This window comes from Cajanus cajan, chromosome 8 (assembly GCF_000230855.2).
Source record: "Cajanus cajan strain Asha chromosome 8, NIPB_CcT2T_4, whole genome shotgun sequence".
Taxonomy (NCBI): Eukaryota; Viridiplantae; Streptophyta; class Magnoliopsida; order Fabales; family Fabaceae; genus Cajanus; species Cajanus cajan.
The window spans coordinates 30039772-30061664 of record NC_138524.1 but is presented as its reverse complement, the minus strand read 5'-3'; the positions used below and the strand labels follow the sequence as shown (position 1 = coordinate 30061664).

Below are 21893 nucleotides of genomic sequence, written 5' to 3'. Positions count from 1 at the left end.
AGTAAACTAAGGCGCGCGCAGGGAGGGAACGAAATGGTGAGCATATAAATAATATTTTACGTCGGACTAGGTGACGTAAATTATACAATCTATGTCGGACGTGTATTGTGGCCGACGTAGATTGTGTATTTTACGTCGGACCATACCTAGTCCGACGTAAAATAGTCCACTTTTAATTACAAAAATGTCACCGCTTATTTTTTACGTCGTATTTTCGTATATATAACATAAAAGAGGTGACGTAGTAACCTTATTTTGCACTAGTGACATTAACAAAGTGATGATGGTGACAACAACAATAATAATAGTGATGGTGGTAATAGTGAAAGAAGAAGTGGTGGAGGTGATAACGCTGATGTGATAACAACAATGGTGATATGCACACTACAACAAAATTCCCATATAGTGACACACATCCTATAGTGACACTATACATGTCACTAAAAATTACTTTTACCCACACAATAACTACAATATATGTTGGTATATTATTAAAAAGTGTGGGTATAGACTATAATGACACACAAAATATGTTGTTAAATCTCATTCAAAATCAACACTAAAATTGTGTGTAACTATATGTCAAATAGACATATACCTACATATATTGTACCTATAGTGACACTTTTTGTATGTCACTACTATATGTAACATTTCTTGCAGTGGGTTTGTGTGACTATGATAGAGACAAACATGTTGGAGGTGTTAGCGTCAATAGCATAAGGAGTATGAGTTGCTCTTTGTGTTTCTCATACTTTATGTGCACGTCATGCTTAATGTCAAAATCACTAGAACTATCTTATGATGCTTCTCGAGATTCATCGTCGCTTAACATTCAAACACTTACATTTCTTCCGTAAAATGGAGCTTACTAAGATAATGATCGTTTAGTGCCCACTAAAAGGTCAATCTTTATGGCTTTTGCATTTAACATGTATGTTTGTGCTTAGTGCCAAAAGCATTGGGCTCTTCGAGCTTTTGTGCTTAGTGAAACTCTTGTCTCTCTTAAAGACAAAGGAACAGAAGCAAGCTTTGTATCTCTAAGATTCTTACACTTAGCGTGGGTACTCTTGTGCTCAATGCAGACTCACAAAAATGTCCACATTGAGGTTTTACGAAACCCTTCTCAACAATACTCAACCTAGTTCAATTCTCTTGATCGATTTATCCCATCAATTTCATCACAATTCTCATATTATGAGTGTAGTTAAAAGAAACATCTCATTATATTCCAATTGTACATATTCATCAAATTCATCAACCATCAAGCACCACTTAATCATCGTCAAATGTACTTATTAATACCCTAATATTAAATAAGATTAAAAATAATTATTTAAGAAATTCAATCAATCCAAATATCACACAAATAATGGGTTCAGTTTATTCATAACCCATCCAAAAAATCAAACTTTCAATATCATTATCAAATTAAAAACCTATGAAGTTGAGGGTCAACTCACTACAAGAAAAATGTAAATTTTCGACGGAAATATAAATCTGTCGGAAATTTCTGACGAAAAAATAAATCCGTCGGAAATTTTCGACGGAAATATAAATCCGTCGAAAATTTCTTATTTTTATTATTTTTAATTCTTATTTTTAATTTCTTATTTTAATTTCTTATTTTTAGTTTATTATTTTTAATTTATTATATATATTTGTAGTTTAAAAATTTTATATATAACTTTTAAAGGTATAAATATATATTATCATTATTTATTACGTTTTTTATATCTACGATTAGTATTAAAGATGAAAATAAATTAGCTCACACTATATTTTATTATAATTTAGTTGGTTTGAACCTAACTTTCTTTAAAAATATATATCTTAAGTATGACTTATTTATCTATCATAGACATTTTTTAAATGTTTGGGTAGAACTACAATCATAAAGACTTATTTTATAATAATTTAACACTATTAAAAATAAAAATAAATATGTTAAATTTTATAAAAATAAATTTTAATTTATTTATGATATAAATATGTTTTTAATATCTAATATATATATTTAGATGATAATTTATTTTAAAATATATCTTATAATAACAATTCTAAATGGAAAATAAATCTTCTGATTTTTCTTAATTTGATTTTTTTAATCAATGTATACAATTTTACTATTTTGATTTTTTCAATCAACGTATATAATAAATAAAAAACAAAAAAGATAAACATGCATGCTACAAATTTTATTTTATCAAAAAATTATTTATTTTAATATATTACATTATATATGTAAATATTAAGACACACACACACATATATATATACACACATATATATATATATATTATAATTAAACTTTTTAAAAAAATTAATTCATTATTAAGAAATTTTTTTTATCACATGAGAATTAATTTCTTTCAAAAATTTGACAGATATCAAATAAATAAACATTTTTTTCTGAATCTATATATTTATTTTATTAGAATATAATTATTATTTTTAAAATATATTCTTTTTTTAGATAAAAAATTATGTATATGTCAAATAGTAGTGGAGGCAAGTGCCCCACTATTCCAAACGTGCATCCATCCCTATATATATATATATATATATATAGCATCATCAGTACTATCAAGAGCAGTTTGATATGCTGTAGAAACCATTGTCATATGTTGGAGAGTACTGAGGATATTATACTCGGTTAAACCATCTATATTCCATTCATAGATGTTTGTGGCACTGAATGATCGAAAACTTTGATCATTCTTTTCCTCAAGAAGGAGATCAGGGGCAGTGGCCCGATTATAGTAAAGTTTGGATGGCTGCTTCCAGTTCACACACACACACACATATATATATATATATATATATATATATATATATATAGGGGTTATAATTATACCGGTGTAACTTTTACTAAGTATTATGCTGCTCAATAACTTTATATTAAATGTGAATTTTGTAAATCCAACCTTTAAATTGAAAGTTTATATCACTTTATACGTGTATATCAAATTTTGTTAAAATTTAACAACAACTGGAAGGTAATCAAAGTATTCATATTTTAGTGTATTTTGAAATGAATATATTACATCAATTTTGTTTTATAAAAATGAAGTATCAAATTATGTTGGATTAATATAAAGTTTTGTATATATAATCTATAAGAGATATGAACTTTCAAACTAACAGTTGGATTTACCAAATTCACATTTAATATAAAGTTATTGAGCGGTGTAATACTTAGTAAAAGTCACATTTAATATATATATATATATATATATATATATATATATATATATATATATGGGGGGGGTTATAAATACATTTTTTGAATTTTATATGTTTGATTTAAGGTAACTTACAAAATAACTCTTGGTAAAGTTATTCCGCTCAATAACTCATGGTGTGTGTTGAATTTCATCGATCCAATTAATTGCTAAATTAAAAGTTATTAAATTTTACTAATAATTAATATAAAAAAATTAATTAGTTTTGGAATAAATTATTTGCTAATTAACAATATAATTGAAACATTACTTATTTTAAATTATTTAACTAAAATCTTATTGATAATTTACTATATGATCTTAATATTTTTGTATAACTAATATCTTGTCTTAAATTTGATATGAGAATATTATATATAATTAGATAAGATTTTAAGTTAATATTTTATTAATAGTTGATTAAAAAAAACAAGAATAAATACATTTTTTGAATTTTATATGTTTGATTTAAGGTAAATAAATATATTAAATTAATTAATAATTTATTTAAAATATTAAAATTTAATTTATAAGTATGTAATAAATAAATATTTATAATTTTATAAATTATATTATCATTATAAATTATAAAATTAAATAATTTAAATTATAATTTTAAATAAAAATAAGTAGATGTTAATTATAAAAGTAAGTACATATAAAAAAAAAAGAATAATTAAATATATTATTATTATTATTATTATTCGTAATATAAAATTATTATATATTATTATTATAGTTCAAATATGAGATTGTATATTTGAGGATGACTTAAATGAATTAATTTGTACAAGTTATACTGATAACATACATATACATTTCGATAGCTTACTCATCAGAACTTCACAGTTAAGCGTGCTTGACCTGGAGTAGTACTGGGATGAGTGACCTTTTGGGAAGTTTCCCAGAAATTGCACAAGTAAGGATAAAACACGCTAAACAGTGAAATATCGTGAAATAGAATCCTTGAGAGGCCAAATATGAGGGTTGTTACATTAATAAATTTATTAAAATTTAAAAAAATTATAATTTTTGACGGAAAATTCTGTCAGAAAATTCTATCGGAAATTTCCGACGGATAATTCCGTCAGAACTTTCTGACAGAATTTTAAGACGGATATTTCTGTCAGAAATTTTCGACGGAATTTTTCGACGAAAATATCCGTCGGAAAAATTATTTCCAACAGATTTTTTTTTTCGACGGCGTTTTTTCCGACGGATTGAAATTCGTCGAAAATCCGTCGAAAAACAAAAAATCCGTCAGAAATTTACCTCTTTCCGCCGGAAATCAGCATTTTTCTTGTAGTGACTTTGCTACCCACATTTTGAATCACACATTGAGTGTGTAATTTGCTCCTTTATTATCTAGAAAATGTTTCCTCCAATGTAATGTTTAACAACACTTCACTCCTCAAACTCCTTATTCCTCTAAGAACAATTTTACAACACCATGATTCCAAGAGACAAACAAGACAATAGTCAATAGAATATTAGGGGAAAAATTTCGTTGAAACCCTATGATTCTAGGGAACAAAATTGGGTCAAGCTTGATACTTATTTTTAACAAAAACTCATCAACTATTTAATTTCTTATTTTTTTTATATCAATTCTTTAATTTCTAAACCCCCACTTTTTAGCCCATATATTAACAACCAAAACATTATTATTTAATTGAAGTTTAAAATAACTATTTACTTAATTATTAGGATCGACCTAGTAATGAGGCCTGTGGGAATTGAGGTAAAATGCATAGGTTCTTATAGGTTGAAACCTAGTACCATCATTATAATTTTGATGGATAAAAAATAAGCTATTTACTCTTGATATATGTGGTTTTTATTAATATACTGTCGTCGGACGTCACTTGAGGTGTGTTGGGCATTGTCGAGGCCGAGAGTAAAGTTTTCTCTTAGGGTCTCTCATGCTAGGCATGGGATGACCCTTACTAGATGCATAAGCTCTAAGGAACCCCTATGACACTTTTTTCAGGCGTGAGCTCACTCTCGTTGAGCGTGGAAGCTATAAGGACTCTTTGTAGTGTTTTTGCTCGCGTGAGTTTAATCATGTCAGATGCAGTCTAGACAGAGACCAATGTGGTTCTTTAAGGGTATTGCGCCAAGTGTGGGACGTATGCCATCATGTGTCATTTTTCTTGCAACTCTTCTATTGTTCTTTTGTTTAATTCTATGTTGTGATTCTTGTATTATGATGTTGATATAGGTATGAATCGATCTTTGTTGATGAATATATGAAAGTGGATGATGAGTAATGAGGTATATGTGAAATGTGAAATCATGGAACCATGTGCATGTAATGCATTGAGTCTATTTGACATGCATCATTTGCATAAAAGTGTTTTTTCTAGGATACGATATTAAATACACTACTAGAGAAGGTCCCTTTGCTTTTGTGTTGTTGTTCTTGTGCTTATTGTAAGAGATCATCAACATGGTGTTATGGATGTTAGTGAAGAGACCTAGTCTTCAATGATGGGTTTTGCTCTGATAAGAATGTCATGACATCAGGGCATGATTATGACTAGTTTAGGAGTTGGTTCATATTATTAATTTTGAGAGTTTGGCTTTAATCCCGTTATAATTATGTTATTCTGTTAAGTTTAATTTATGTTAACAATGTGATTCTTTCTACTTGTAAGGATTTTGAGTTATTTTATTATATATGAGGTAACTTAATTTTTGTGTTCTTCATGTGTTATGACATACAGGGTAGAGGGTGTCACACTATTGTCTGTATGCTTCCCCTTCTCCTCTTGTCGCTACCATCACTGGCCTAGTCATCCCTCACCTCCATTGTGCTTCCATCACCATAATAAATAAGTCTTATTTGAGATATTTACTAATAACATTTGAGTAAAGAGATAAATAATAAGTTTTTTTTAAAAGAATTAAAATAATATTTTTAAAAAATATAGAAACTAAAAACATAAAATTTAAATTTGAAGGAAAAAAAATATATATACCTCCAATTTGGATTACTAAAAACATAATTAAATACATATTTACTTTTTTTTTAAAAAAATTTAGGTGCTGCAATACCATAATTATTAATTTTGGTTTTCAGAAGATATTTTGAAATATCTTTTCAAGCTTCATTCCTTTGAACCGATTACAAAATTAATCCTCAATCGAGCAGTTAAACTCACTTAAAGGTTCCTTTCCAATGATGTATTTTGAAAAAAACAAAATCGGATTAACAAAAGAAAATGAATATGGCTGTGACCCTTTTACCATATTTATGTTTGACACATAATGTCATTGGTTGTTCAAGATGCTCACGTTTAGAACCTCTCATAGTGGCTTTTGTTTTCTCTCCTTTTGTCATAGTCATTTGCTGTTCAAGATGCTCACGTTACCAGCCTATCATAGTGACTTTAATTTTCTCTCCTTTTTGTCTGATATATACATATGAGTAATCTTAGATCCCAAAAACACTATATCAACACACAAACATAACTTTTACGAATTCTAACGTAGACCATTCGATATGCATATCAGTAGTTACGAACTAAAAACACCAACCGGATGGAAGATAAATTTTATATTCATACTTTTAAAACAAAATCCATGTGTTATATTTAAATAATATTCTTTTGACCAAGTCACATTCATCGTCACCAAAATCTCCCATTCTTTTCCCGTTTTCTAGCTATTTGTTCTTCATTGCCTAAATATAAAAATACGTCAACAGTTTAAATAAAAAAATATATCATTATATATTATTTTATTTGTTTTAAATCTCTCAAACTTAAAATTGATATTTTTAAAAATTAACTTATCCTAAATTTGAAGCACTAAAATTATATTTAATCCATCTTTTTAAAATTTATTTATTATAATAATTTTATTATATTTTTTAACTATGTTGTCAAAGAACTTGAATGGGTCACCTTTAATAAGATTTCATTCTCTAATTACGTTTTTTTCAAATACAAGACTCGAACTTAAAACTTTATTTTAAGAGTTTGTGTCTAGTACAATTTTCACCAACCACATGTTTGTAATAATTTCAATGCATATATACACATATATATATATATATATATATACTATAATATTTTCTCACTTAATTATTTTTTATTTTATTTTTAATAAAACATGTTCACCTAATTATGATTATCCGTCAAATTTCAACGATCCAACATTAAATTAAAAGTTCTTAATGTATAAATCAAGTTTACAAATTTTAAAACAAAATTGATTATATGATACTTTGTTATATAAATTCAAATTAGTGTATAAAATATTTTTATAATTATTAGTCAATTTGAATTAATAATATGAAATATCAAATAAATTTCAAAATTTCTAAATATATATAGACTTTATATATGCATTAAGAACTTTTAATTTAATAATTGAATCGTTGAAATTTGATATAAAAGATGAGTTATTAGGTCGAGTAAGGTTACCAAAACATACTCTTATAAGAGTAAGTGGATCTCTTTCATTCTTTCTCTACACATACATATACATATGCAAATATTGTTAGGATAAAATTTCTTAAGCCAAATAGAAATTATTCATTAATCAATATTAAGAACCGTTGTCTCAGATTACAGAGTTAATGTTAATAATACATACCTGTATCCATTGACGTTGATCAAAAGGTTGCAGCGGAATAGTCTTTTGCTACAATGATCTTCCTCAGCCAAATCACTGGATTCCTTGATGGGACTTGATGTTACTCTTTTGATGGGAAGACAGAGAGACGTGTATTTCTGATTTGGCATATTGGGGACCATGACCATCTTTATGATTTTAAACCTATTAGGGTTCCCATTAACCCCTAACGGGCCAAATCTGGTTTCCACTTATTTGGGCCCTTATCAATTTTTTTTTCTGTTGGTAGTCTAAAGGCTCACTAAAATTAGATCACTTTTATTGAGCCCAACTAAATGTAAATAACTAATATAAATACTACAAATAATATATGTAGCCCACAATAATTATTAGAAATAAAATTTCTAAAAATCTCTCACTTGGGCTTTATGTTCATTTAAGTGCTTATATCACAAAAATCTTTAGGCGCACAACCGTATGTTATTTACTTTTAGACTCCCTTTAAACAATCTGGTCCATCTCATACAACAATAGGGAACCACTACAGCTTTCATCACTATCTAATGCGACTAAACCATAATGATCATGATGGAGGAGGCCCATGGGCTAAGGGCCCAACTACTAGGGCTATGGCAAGGATGATGCATGAAGAGTGGGCCCAAGCCCAAGGAAAGCCCACCACTTTATTTTGTTGGGCTTTGTCTCAAGCCCATTAGATTAGGGTTAGTATAGGATTGGGCCTTAGTGCCTTTGTACTTTCTTTTGGGCCTTGTAGTTCCGGCCATTAGCTTAGTAATTTCATTTCATGGCCATTTAGATTTAGGGTTAATTTAGGTTAACTTGTACACTTTCATTTGAATGTAATTTGGAATCATTTGAAGGTGCATTTCGGCCATGTGCACACATGCACATGGTGTGACCTAAATGCAACTCAAATGGACACCAAATCACATCCAAATGAGTGCACATGGAGGGGGTGGCCGGTTGGCACCAAAATTTGAATTCTTAAATTCAAATTTTGGCGCCTAGAGTTAAGTAAACCATACCATGGTTTTACTTAACTCTAGGTAAACCCAACTTAAACCCTTAACCTAATTTATCTTATAAATCTAGCTATGGTCGAATCATGTATCACTTTTGGACGTATATTGATGAGATTTCTCTCCATAGAAACTCCTATCCGAAAGTCACCTTTTCCTAACTCTACCTTACTTGAGATCTTCTCCTTGTAGAGCTAGGAAACTCTTCCTTCTTCCGGACTTAGCTAGAAGCAAGCTAGGGTCACATTGGTGCTTCTTGGAGATGCCTTTCCTTGTCATTCTTCCAAGGAACCGAGGAGCATTGAAGGATTCTTGAGGATTTCCAAGTGGAACCTCATCAAGTGGTATCTAGAGCATTTGGTTCTTCAAGAGATAAGTCACTTTTCCTTGTCTTTTGAAGTGTGGATCCGTGATTGGATTGTGTTCATCTTTTGTTCATTGTGTTCCTTTTGAGTCTTTGTCATTTTAGAGTTGATTCTTTCCTAGATCTATTTTCTTGTCTTAAAATTGATGGATCTAGTTTCTTGTTGCTTGAATGGTTCATATATGCACCTTTGATTATATGCTTCCATGAATCATGCTCCAATTCTTTGTGCTTATTAGGAAAATTCTGCCTATGATCTTTTTGTTTTCTTTGAGTCATATTTGAAATTTTATTCGGTCCATGTGTATTTGAGTCATTTTTATTTTGAATCAATGTTTAGTAGTCATGTGTAGTTCTTATTATGTTCATACTTCCTAGCTATGCTTGAGTGATCCGTTTGAAATTTGTTTTGAGTGAATTTTGAATCATTTTCTGGATTTGGCCGAGATCTATTTTTCTTTGGTATAAGCTCATCATTTTGGTTTTGTTTGAGTTCATAAACTACTACTAGATCATTAGTAGTTTTCTTAGAAATTTTTAGGTTTCCAAAATCTTGAAAATGTCTTACACAAAAATTTTACATCCGTGAGGTTTGATCTTGTATCATTGATGTGTGCTGGAAAATTGTGTTTGAATTGCAATTTGAATTTTAAAATTTGGAGCCAAAACCGTGCATGTGGTACATAAACCAACCAAGCATCAAAAGCATGTTACATGTTCATTACATTTTAACCTAATTTGGGTGGTATTTGAATTTCAATTTGAATCCGGTTTTGGTACTTCAATTAAGGTTTGACCAGACTTGTGTGAATCTTTTTGATTAAAAGAAAAAGGCAACTCCTAGGATTAAAAAAAAAATGCAAAAGAAATTTGATTAAAAAAAAAAAAAGTGCTAAACCTAAATTTGAAAGGAAAAAGCCAATTAAGGGGTTGAATCTACATTGTTGTCTTCTCGGTTTGGATTTGAAATTGCATCTTAAAATTTTCCGCTCACATTTTTCTTGAGTGTTTTTGGTTTTATGAATCAATTCTAGAACCTTTCTTAGGATTGTTCTTCCTTGACCTAGCCTAATCTTGTCTTTTGTCATCTATATTGACTTCTCCTACCCTAATCTTCTTTCCTTTAATACCTTTGCTTTTTGTATTCATTATGGAACTCAAATGTGACCTATGCTTGACCTAGCCTATCTCCTTAGAAGCTAGTTCTACAAGGGTCATCAAAAGAGGACTAAGAAAAGGAGGAGGAAAGGAAAAAGGAGACTCTTGGATTTGGCTATCAAAATTCAAAAGATCAAACACCAAACACTTGTGGCTGGAATTTTTGAAGTTGCTGGACTAGAATTTCCGTGAAGACCTCTTGGAGATTCAATTGAAGATTGTACTTGAATTTTAAAAAAAATATATATAAAAGTGTTAGTGACGAATTTTAGTGACCAATTTCTCTTACTAATTTGAAATTTTGTTGCAAATTTGGTCACTAATCTATCACTAATTCTTGGTGGCTGTTTTCATATTTTATTTTGAGCCACTTGTTCTTTGTTTTTCATACTTTGTAATTGGCCATTTCAAGGAGTGTCTTGGGGGTGTCTTTGGTGCACAACCATCTCTCCTTAGCTTTTCCATTTTCGTTAGTGCATTGGTGGGAGTGGTCCTTGATTGATCTTTGGTATCTCTCAAGCTCTCACCCTAGGACACGTTAGATAGTTTAATTTGTTGCTTAATACTTGTTTTACTTGCTTTCACGTCTAGTATATCATAGTTCATAAAACATCAAAAATAATTTTCATTGAAAAGAATTTGGTAAAGATTAACTACAAAGGGGATTAGTAATTTTTACTTGAAGAGGTTTGGTTTTTAAGTGGCTCTTAGTAGCTCACCTCCCTCCAAAGTTCAATTTGTATACATAATCCTCTAAGTACTTAGTCTTAACCTTGCACAAAAACAATTGCTTTTCAAAGTTCATTCATAAAAAAGAATCTTTCACCTATAATGGAAGAATTTTCTACTCCTCATAGTGATACTAATTCAAGTGACAACAAAAGTTTTACTAAATTGTCACGTGAATTAAGATCACTAAAGCTATGGAAAGAGCAAGAATTACAACAAAAACTTGAAAAAGAAGCTCAATTTGCTCTAATGGAGGAGGAAATTCGTTTATTAAAGGAGAAAGATAAAAGAAAACATCACCATGGTCAACATAGTTCCTACGCTCATAGTTCCACACTAGGAGAGTCAATGCATGATAGCCTAGCTTTAGGAGATCATTATCAACCACCTCCTAGGAGAATCCATAGGACCTCCAAGACAAGGGAATCTAGGGTAGATCTCCCTTATTTTCATGGAAAAGATGATGTGGAGGGTTACCTAGACTGGGAAATGAAAGTGGAACAAATCTTCACTTGCCACCAAGTAAGTGAAGAAAGAAAAGTTTCCCTAGCCACTTTGAGTTTTCAAGGTCATGCCATGTATTGGTGGATCTCTCTTGTTAGAGATAGGCGTCTCCATAATGAACCTCCAATTCAATATTGGAATGAATTAAGGAGTGCCTTGAGGAGGAGGCATATACCCTCTTACTACACTAGGGAGCTTATCAACAAGCTCCAAAGACTCCCTCAAAAAAATATGACTGTGGAAGAATATAGACAAACGATGGAGTTGTACATCATGAGGGCTGGCATTAGAGAAGAGGAAAATATTACCATTGCTAGGTTTTTGAGTGGATTATCCTATGAAATAAGAGATAAGGTTGAGCTTCTCCCTTATAGGGATTTGGATGATTTGGTTCAACTTTGCATAAAGGTTGAACAACAAAATTTACGAAAAGGTTTTAAAGCAAGCTCATACTCATCTTCTTTTTCTAAGGATAACTACAAGAGGGAGGGTAAGAAAAATGATTTTGACAAGAAAAATACTTCTTCCTCCAAAAATCTAGATAAAGGTAAAGAAAAAGATAAAAAAACAAACACCTCATACACTAGCACCAAGTCTAGTGACATAAAATGCTTTAAGTGTCTTGGGAGAGGCCACATTTCTTCTCAATGCCCTAACAAAAAAGTGATGATTTTACACTACAAGAAAAATCAGCATTATCTACGGAATTTTTCCGTAGATAATGATGAAAATCCGTAGATAACTGATAATTATCTACGGATTATCTACGGAAAAAAATCCGTAGATAATAAGGTCGTAGATAACATTATCTACGGAAATTTTTCCGTAGATAACGTTATCTACGGATTTTATCTACGGATACAGAATTTATCTACGGATGCGTTTATCTACGGAATATATCTACGGATGCAATTATCTACGGAAATTTCCGTAGGTAAGTTACCTACGGAAATTTCCGTAGGTAAGTTATCTACGGAAATTTCCGTAGATAAGTTACCTACGGAAATTTCCGTAGGTAACTTATCTACGGAAATTTCCGTAGATAACTTATCTACGGAAATTTCCGTAGGTAACTTACCTACGGAAATTTCCGTAGGTAACTTATCTACGGAAATTTCCGTAGGTAACTTACCTACGGAAATTTCCGTAGATAACTTACCTACGGAAATTTCCGTAGATAACTTACCTACGGAAATTTCCGTAGGTAACTGATTTCAACATTGCATGAATTTTGTTTACCTTTCCACACCAATCTTTATAAATAGTTTTACCTGGTCAGAAATATTAATAAAATCACTTATCAGGTTTCTTTAAATATCTTATAACCACAATATGAAATCAAACATCTTTAAAATCTAAAATACCCATAGCAATTATGCATAATTAGTTTCCATGTCATAGTGTAAAATAAGACTATTTTTGCATAAAATTATACATAATAAAATATTTAAATAGTTGTGGATCCATAATCTAAAAAAAACATCTAACTAATAGTCATCTCCATAGTGTCCAGTAGGTGGTGGTTGTTGGTCATCATGGTTGTCATGAAATTGGTTATCCACTTGTTGTTGCAAAATATGCTGTGTATCAGAAGGTAGGAGAGGTAGAACAGCATTGAACAGTGATTGAAACTGGCGTTGCAAGCGTTCATGGTGTTCCCTAGATTGACGAGCCTCCTCCCTAGATTGACGAGCCTCCTCCCTAGACTTACGGACTTGCTCTTCCAATTGAATAATTTTGTCTGAATCTTCAATAGCACGAGCAGAAGATATATTTGTGAAGTTATCCACCAATGTCAATGGAGAAACGACTTTTCCAACCCCATAAAGTCTTCTTTTGTCTGTAACCCCACCAGCAGCAGCAATCCAACTCTTATTGCGGAGTCTTTCTTCCTGAACTGGGTCCATAGAAGACGTTTCAGAACCTCCTGTACAAGATGCAGCCTCAGACCTAGCTTGATTAAATATAGTCTCAAATTGATCCTATTTCACAAATAAAGATGTTTAGAAGTGACATTTATGAAAGATGATTAAAATTGAAAAGAATAAAGCAATAATACGAAAAAAAATAACTCACATATGTTCGCTTAGATCTTTGGTCAACAAAATCACCCGTAAGCTTCCGTACATGAGTTTGGTGGAACAACTCATCAACATGTGGAAGGCGACCCAACTCTTGTGACTATAATTGTATAAATAGTTAATCATCATATTTCTAAAATTATATTAAATAAAATATATTAGTTTAATGTAATTACCATCCGCATAGCATGCTCGTGATGGGTGATGGAGCCACCTGTGTGCAGACTTCCACCTTTCTCAGATGCTCTATTTTGTTGAGCTTGGATACTCTTTGTTTTAAATTCAGGGGCCATCCACTGGGCAATCAAACTCTGCCAAACTGTATCAAACATCCAATCAGGCTTCTTGTTTATTTGACGAGCTTTCTTGAACATTTCAGAAAGCCTATGAGATGCTTTTGTGTGAAATATTTTTTTTATCTTCTCTTCATGTTCAGCTCTCCATGAAACTTTTTTCTGCATTAACAGAATAATGAAGCAATTAAATTATTCATGACTATAAACTTAGTGCATTTAACGTAATCCCTTTAGAACAGAATGATAATAAACAAATTATGTACCTTAAAACGCTGAAAGAAGATATCTTTTTGTTCTTCCGTCATTGCACCCCAAGTCATCCATGGCTCAACAAATTGTTGCTTAATAGTCAATGTGATTGCCTTAGATGCTACCCTGCTTGGATAAAACCTAATTATTGAGGAAAAAAAATTAAATCAGTTCAATGCTGGGAAAGAAAAAATAGGATTTAGAAAGCAAAAATTATAAATTTTACCCATCATTACAAGGCTCAATCATTGGAAGAACAGACCCAGCTGGTGGATCTTCATTGTTGAATGGTGATGTATCATTGTTGGACAGTTGCTCTTCATCTCCAGTAGGAATTTCAAAAAGTCTGGAGGGTACTGACATTGGTGATGCATTGCTACTAGGTTCACAATGTGAAGCTCTAGAAGAAGGTAACTGATTTTGTTTTTGGGGGCATGTGGGTTCAACATTTTGGGTTTGGGGTAATGGGGGTGTAGCAATTTGGGTGTTAGGAGGTATGGTTCTAGCATTTTGGGTTTGGGGAGGTGTGCTCGTAGCAACTTCTGTTTGGTGAGGCATGGGTGCAGGGATTTCAGTTTGAGGAGTTATGGGCTCTAAACCTACAAGTGGCTGGGTTGTTTGTTTAGGTAGTCTAAGAACATACCTTGGTTTTTTCCCCTTTTTTCCTTTGTTGCCACCAAGTGAAGGACATTGGGGAAACTTATCAGCACCTCCTGATGCCATTATCTGCAAAAAAAACAATTTAACAAATTGTGGTCATTCAATATTTAAACATTTCACAACATAGAATTAAACATGATTATGTTACCTAATGGTTTTTAAAACATTATAATTAAATACTATGTAGCAATTAAAACAATGTGATAAGTGTCTAAATGGTGTGATACAAACATTAATTTAAGACACTTATCTAGGAATCAGTTGCTAGAATCATTAGGAATGCATAGGAGGGAGATCGATGAAATTAATCCCGACTGTTTCTTATATTGTTTCTTTAACTTTAATCTGTGTTAGTCACTTAAGGCTATTTCACTACTCATACTTATTGTTTAACACATGTGAATGTTCAAACTTACACATTACAAGTAACAACTAGTCTAATAGAAATCGAAAATCTACTTCACAAGTCCCTGAGGTTCGACAACCTTTTACTATATTACAGAGACTTGAGTGCGCTTGCTCGGTAAACCAACACAATGCAAATATCAAGTGATTACTACGAGAAACAATATATATTGGTTTTATATAAATATTAATTAAACATTGATGTTACAATTGAACATGATATTTTCCTACTCACAATTTCTATAATAGATATAATCCTAGTCAGACGAATCAGAATTCTCATTATCCATCTCCATTTCTTCATTGTCCTCTTCGGAATCATAGTCTTCAAATTCTCCTTCTTCATCATCATAATTTTGCTCCAAATCATTGTCTTCAAATTCCCCTTGTTGAATATGTTCTTCCAAATGAACAGGTTGTATCTCGGATGGTTCATCTTCTTCTTCAACAAGAATTTGTGAATCTTGGAAGCCTAAAATAGGTTCTACTTCTATGACTTCATTGACATGTGACACTTGGTCTACTTGGTACGGTACATCGTCCTCCACATGACATTCTATACGACCTCTAGGCTTTGTTTTAATTGGCACACACCAACCGCGTTTATCTATTCGTGATGTTGGATATGGGACATAATAAACTTGCCTTACATTATGAGCAATAATAAATGGATCATATGCCACATATCTTCTATCCATGCGAATATTGACAACATTATATTTGGGATCTACTCGTGTACCTCTTCGTGATGGATCATACCAGTCACAATAAAATAACATGACTTTCTTGGGAGAACTTGAACTATTGTACTCTAGTTCATATATGTGTTGGATGACCCCATAGAAGTCATCATCACCTCCTTCAGTAAGCCCTTTGACATAAACTCCACTATTTATTGTCTTTTTACCTTGACTCCATTCATGGTTATGAAATTTATAGCCATTCACATATAGAGTGTGCCATTCTTTAACCTCAATGAACGGACCAAGTGATAATTCTCTCAAGTGTTGGTTTCTGACGCTTATAGGTTCATTGTAAACCTACAATATTCAACAAAGTATTTGTTATGTTTTATATAAGTAATGTTAAAGTAAAATAAATTTTGTGCTACGTACATGATCCTTAAACCACTTGGGGAAATCATCATGTATGCGAGAAGGAGCTGTTGATTCACTTATTTGTTCTAATTGTACGAATGAACTATCAAAAAATATGAATGAGGTGGTCAGTTCAAAAAGAAAGTTTGATTTACTATATTACAAAATCAATTGTTGGAAAATACTGACTCAAGATATGGCTTAACTTCTGTACAATTGATCAAAACATGAACATGGGCTGACTTCCATTGTTGCTGGCTTAACCAATGAGATTTTTGCTTCCCAGAATGACGAGCTGGTTGATTAAATATGGACAACGATGATGGACACCTATCACTTTCAGTTTCCAATTCATTTCTACAACTTTGCGATGACAACGTGGAGTTGTGGAAATAATGAGAACAAAAATGAGTTGTTTCGCGGTGTATGTAAGATGCACATATCGATCCTTCAACCCTCGCCTTATTTTTCACTGATCGCTTAGAATCTCCCATAAATCTATAAAATTATATGAATAGGTTACGGTTCATAAACATTGAACAATACTAGTTATACACAATAGTATGATAATTGTAGTACCTTTCAAATGGATACATCCACCTATATTGAACTGGACCACCAAGTCGTGCTTCATATGCAAGGTGAATAGGTAGATGTTCCATTGAATCAAAGAATGCAGGGGGGAATACTCTTTCCAATTTGCAAAGAATAATTGGAATGTTTAGTTCCATCCTATCCAAATCCTCAACCTTCAATGTGGTAGAGCACAAGTCTTTGAAGAAATGACTTATTTCAGTTAGTGGATTTAAAGCATGCACTGGCAATGAACTGAATGCAATAGGAAGTAAACACTCCATGAAAACATGGCAGTCATGGCTTTTCATGCCATGCATCCTTCCCTTTTCGACATCAGCACATCTTGCCAAGTTGGATGAATAACCATCTGGAACACGGAGTTCTTTTATCCAGCGACAAAGTATCTTTGATTCCTCCATAGGTAAAGTGTAATTTGCTTTTGGCTTTAACACTTTCCCATTCAGTTGCAATTTCATTTCCAAGTCAGGTCGACTACAATACAAAGCTAGGTCCATCCGTGCCTTCTCATTGTCTTTCGTTTTACCACTAACATTCATAACAGTGTTCAATATGTTATCAAAGAAATTCTTCTCAATGTGCATCACATCAAGATTGTGTCTCAAAATATTATCTTTCCAATAAGGAAGATCCCAAAATATACTTCTTTTCCTCCAATTATGTGACTCCCCGTATCCTTGTAACCTAGGCAAGCTAGGATTTTCTGTTACTAAAGGTAAATCCCTAACTCTTTGCCAAACTTGATTGGGTGTCAATGTAGGTGGTGGTGCATCAGTTTCAACCTTGCCTTTTATAAACGCTTTTCTGTTCTTCCTGAATGCATGATTGGTGGGTAAAAACCTTCGGTGTGAGTCAAACCAACAATTTTTACCGCCATTCTCTAATGTAAAGGCTTTAGAATGCTCCATGCAATGTGGACATGCCAATTTACCTTGAGTTCCCCAACCAGACAACATGCCATATGCAGGGAAGTCATTAATAGTCCACATTAATGTTGCCTTCATCATAAAATTTTGCTTCTTTGAAATGTCATAGGTTTGGACACCAATCCACAACTTTTTAAGATCGTCAATCAATGGTTCTAGATACACATCAATAGCTGCCTTTGGATTTCGTGGACCAGGTATAAGACAAGTTAAAAACATAAATGGTTTTGTCATGCACATTTCAGGTGGAAGATTGTATGGGGTTACAATTACCGGCCAACAAGAATAAGGTGGAGTTGTTGATTGAATGTATGGATTAAACCCATCTGAGCATAAACCAAGTCGTACATTGCGAGGATCGGCTGCAAAATCTGGATACACTCGATCAAAGTGCTTCCAGGCTTCACCATCTGAGGGATGACGTAAAACACCAGAGGTACTTCTATTTTGATAATGCCAACACATATGCCCAGCTGTTTGCATTGATGCAAACAGACGTTGTAACCTTGGAATTATTGGCAAATAAAACATCGTCTTCACTGGAACTAGTTTTTTTGTGCTTGATCCAGTGTTGCGATCACGATATCTTGGCATATGACAAAACTTGCACTGCAATAATGCACCATCATTTTTCCCATAATCATTGTCATAAAACAACATGCAGCCTTGTACGCAACAATCTATCCTTCTAGCACTCAGTCCCAATTTTGACACTAATCTTTTAGCGTCATAGTAATTTTTGGGCAAACATCTATTCACAGGAGTCACATCCAACAACATTTTTGTTATAAAATCGACGCATTCATCGGGAACATTCCAATTAGACTTGCATGCTAAAAGTCTTACACACATTGATAACTTAGACTCTGATGATCCCTCATACAATGGACAATTTGCCTCAGATAAAAGATTGTAAAATCTTTGTGCTTCTTCATTCGGAGGCTCTTCCACGTTATTATTTTCTAGTATGTCAAATGCCCCATGTTGCCTAAGAGCATCACACATCATATGATGCATTGAGTTAGAGGTTTCAGTTTCGGTCGCATTTATACCAATACTGGAAGCACCTATGAGATTATTGTCAACATTTTCCATCTCTTCACCATGATCAGTCCAAATGTAGTAGTTCGGCATGAACCCATACTTGAAAAGGTGAACCTTCACTGTATGAACACCATCAATCTTTGTGGACTGACATTTAGCACATGGACATCTAAGTTTCCCTTCATTAATATAGCTTTGTTGTTGACAAGCTATTCTTATAAACTCTTCAACCCCGTGTACAAAAGATTCCTTTAAACCTCTTCTCCCCATATACATTCTATCATACATCCATTGACGACTTGCTGGGATAGAATTCATGTTCTGTATATTTATAACATAAATATATTAGAATATGGAAAGACAAAGGTGTTGGAATGGAATTCATCTTCTATATATTAATAACATTTAAATATATTGTCATATGCCCTTTGCATACCAACGCTATATTCAAATTTGTTGGGGTAAACTGGTTTTTAACCAGTTTAAAGTCATTTAGAACCATGTGCCGATGCAATTGGGCAACGCTATTGATGTTGTGTATTTTACTCATATTTTAGCACTTTAATTCACAAGAATTCATAGCATAATCATGCATATCTTTCATGTTTTTAATAAATTTTTATATCATTTTCCTATTTTATGCTTTTCTTGGTATGTGTTGTGTTTTCTCTGAGCAGGATCAAGATTTAAGAATTAAAGAGGAAATGCTGAGCTACAGGGAAAATCACGGCCGTGATTCTAAATCACGCCCGTGATTCACCAGAGAAAATCACGGCCGTGATTCCCAATCACACCCGTGAACGCCACTGACCCTTCATAGATGTGCTCCAGAGAAGATCACGGTCGTGATTCTCAGTCACGGCCGTGATTCACTTCGCGTCCCAGCTTTTTAAGTTTTATGTTTTATTTTTTTTTTATCTTTGTAATTTTTATCTTGGTAGTTTTACCTTTTTACCCTTTTAGGTTATAAATTAGATTAGGTTAGCCTAGAACGGGGATTTATGTTTCTAGAAAAAATAAAATTATAAGTTCTCCCACCTTGGCAACATCCAAAGATGTACATTGATTGACCTATTTGTCACACTATTCTATATTAACAGCTGAAATCACCAAAAAATAATGTTTAACACTATACTACCATGATCTAAAAGAACTTAAGATCATTTCCGGTTAGATGCCTCAATCAAATTAACAAATTGGGAATGGAAATTTTCACATACCAAAAGTTGGTATTCTGTTTGAGAAATCCTGCGACCTCCTTTTATTGCAAAGTGAGCACAACTACAATACTTTCCTTTTCTTCAGTACAGATCAAGGTACAGATATCCTAAGTCACCCTGAAATGATTTTGAGTCTCAATGTGAGAAATGATTAATAAAAAAAAAAAGAAACATTATTGGTTCCAATCATCATTATCAGAATTACAGAGAAGCATTGATTGTGATTGCAGTTTTGATTCCAATCGTGAACCACCAGCTGAATCAGAGAGAAGCATTGATTGTGATTGCAGTTTTTATACGGTCTGTCATGTTGTGAAGATGTATGTATGACTACCAAATTATTTCATATCTCTTTTCTGAAGTTATTGGGCTGTGTTTTTGTGGTGTTGTCTCTTAAATTTCCTAATTCAGTTATCTAAATCCACATATAAGTAATGTCAACATAAATTTGCAAGAAGTGTATGAGCAACTTAATGAATCCCCTTTAAGATTGATGAACTGTTTCTGTGTTTTAGGAGTCTCAAGCGCCTTAGTCTACCTAGCATACTCCCACCTCAACTGGCTAAGCTACCTTTTCTCCAAGAAGTGTATGAGCAACTTAAATACGTTACTTATAGTTTCTTACTGAAAAAAAATTGTAATGAGTTTTCACAAATTGATTTGGTTTCTTTCCAGATATAAACATTTTAAATAGTTCAGTGACTCTTTGATTTTAGAATTTCCAAAAAATTTCCTTATGTGGACAGAGATTTTGCATACAATTGGTTCACTGGTTCTATTCCAAATGAATGGGCTTCAATGAAATTAGCTTCAATGTGAGTTTGAATCTTTTCCAACTACTGCAAGCATTTAATAAATTCTTATAATTATTTAAAAAATAAGTATAAATGATTTTTACATTACATACTTTTTACTTTTATTTCCTTAACTCATTTTAGGAGTACTTATTAGCATTTTGCTTTGTATATCATGGATTCTTCAAGAATTGGAGTAGTACAAATTAAGGGAATGATTGAGTTATAAAAATTGAAAGAGAACAAAATAACTAATAAGGACAAATGAACTGCTTCAAAATAGTTCCAAAAAACAGTATCAGACAAGATAAACATCAAAATTCAATTTGATTCTGTTCATACAAGATAAAACTGTCCTACCACAAGTAATTATAGTGTAATTGAATTTCCTGAACATAAAAGTATCTTCACAAACTTACCTTGCATTTTTGCTTGTTCAGCATATAAGTTCCACCGTACACACCACTCAAACGTGCAAATGCCTTAAGGAAATCAAAGAATAAGTTAGTTCCTGAGGGTGATGATTCCATACTTTTAGCTTAATGGCTTTGAACTAGAAAATTAAGTATAAATTAATAGTCTGGTTTTTTATTGGCTATGAAATTACAATTTTAATTAAGTATTAAGTATTAGCCTTGCCTTGCAGCCTTTTCAAAAGGTTCTGCAAGAGATGTACAATCAATGGCCTTTCTTTAGGGTCACACTTGATTTAGTGGAAATGGTGTTTGCCAAAGGAGACCCAGGAATCGCTTCTCTGAATGATAAGCTCCTTGTTTCAAAGGATCTATGGCCATTTGGGGATCAACTGAGGAGCAAATATGAAGAAACTAAGAAGCTCCTACTTCAGGTAATGCTACTTTTACCATCTAAACATTCAACATTTTCTATTCTTATACTCATAAAGCATTTGTTTATCCTTCCAAATTA

General features: G+C 32.2%; 2 protein-coding genes across 2 annotated transcripts; both read right to left on the bottom strand.

Annotated features, from left to right (window-relative positions):
• Nucleotides 1–13087: 13087 nt before the first annotated feature.
• LOC145950395 (uncharacterized) lies at nucleotides 13088–14949 on the bottom strand. The gene is made up of 5 exons (XM_083061483.1): nucleotides 14453–14949; nucleotides 14241–14367; nucleotides 13858–14136; nucleotides 13677–13781; nucleotides 13088–13582 (listed from the first exon to the last, which is right to left on the bottom strand). The coding sequence occupies exons 1-5, from the start codon at nucleotides 14947–14949 to the stop codon at nucleotides 13088–13090; spliced, it is 1503 nt and encodes a 500-aa protein (XP_082917609.1).
• Nucleotides 14950–16552: 1603 nt separating this feature from the next.
• Nucleotides 16553–21496, bottom strand: LOC145950394 (uncharacterized). The gene is made up of 3 exons (XM_083061482.1): nucleotides 21386–21496; nucleotides 16968–19273; nucleotides 16553–16886 (listed from the first exon to the last, which is right to left on the bottom strand). Exons 1-3 carry the CDS (start codon nucleotides 21494–21496, stop codon nucleotides 16556–16558), a joined length of 2748 nt encoding a protein of 915 aa, XP_082917608.1. The 3' UTR covers nucleotides 16553–16555.
• Between the last annotated feature and the right edge of the window lie 397 nt (nucleotides 21497–21893).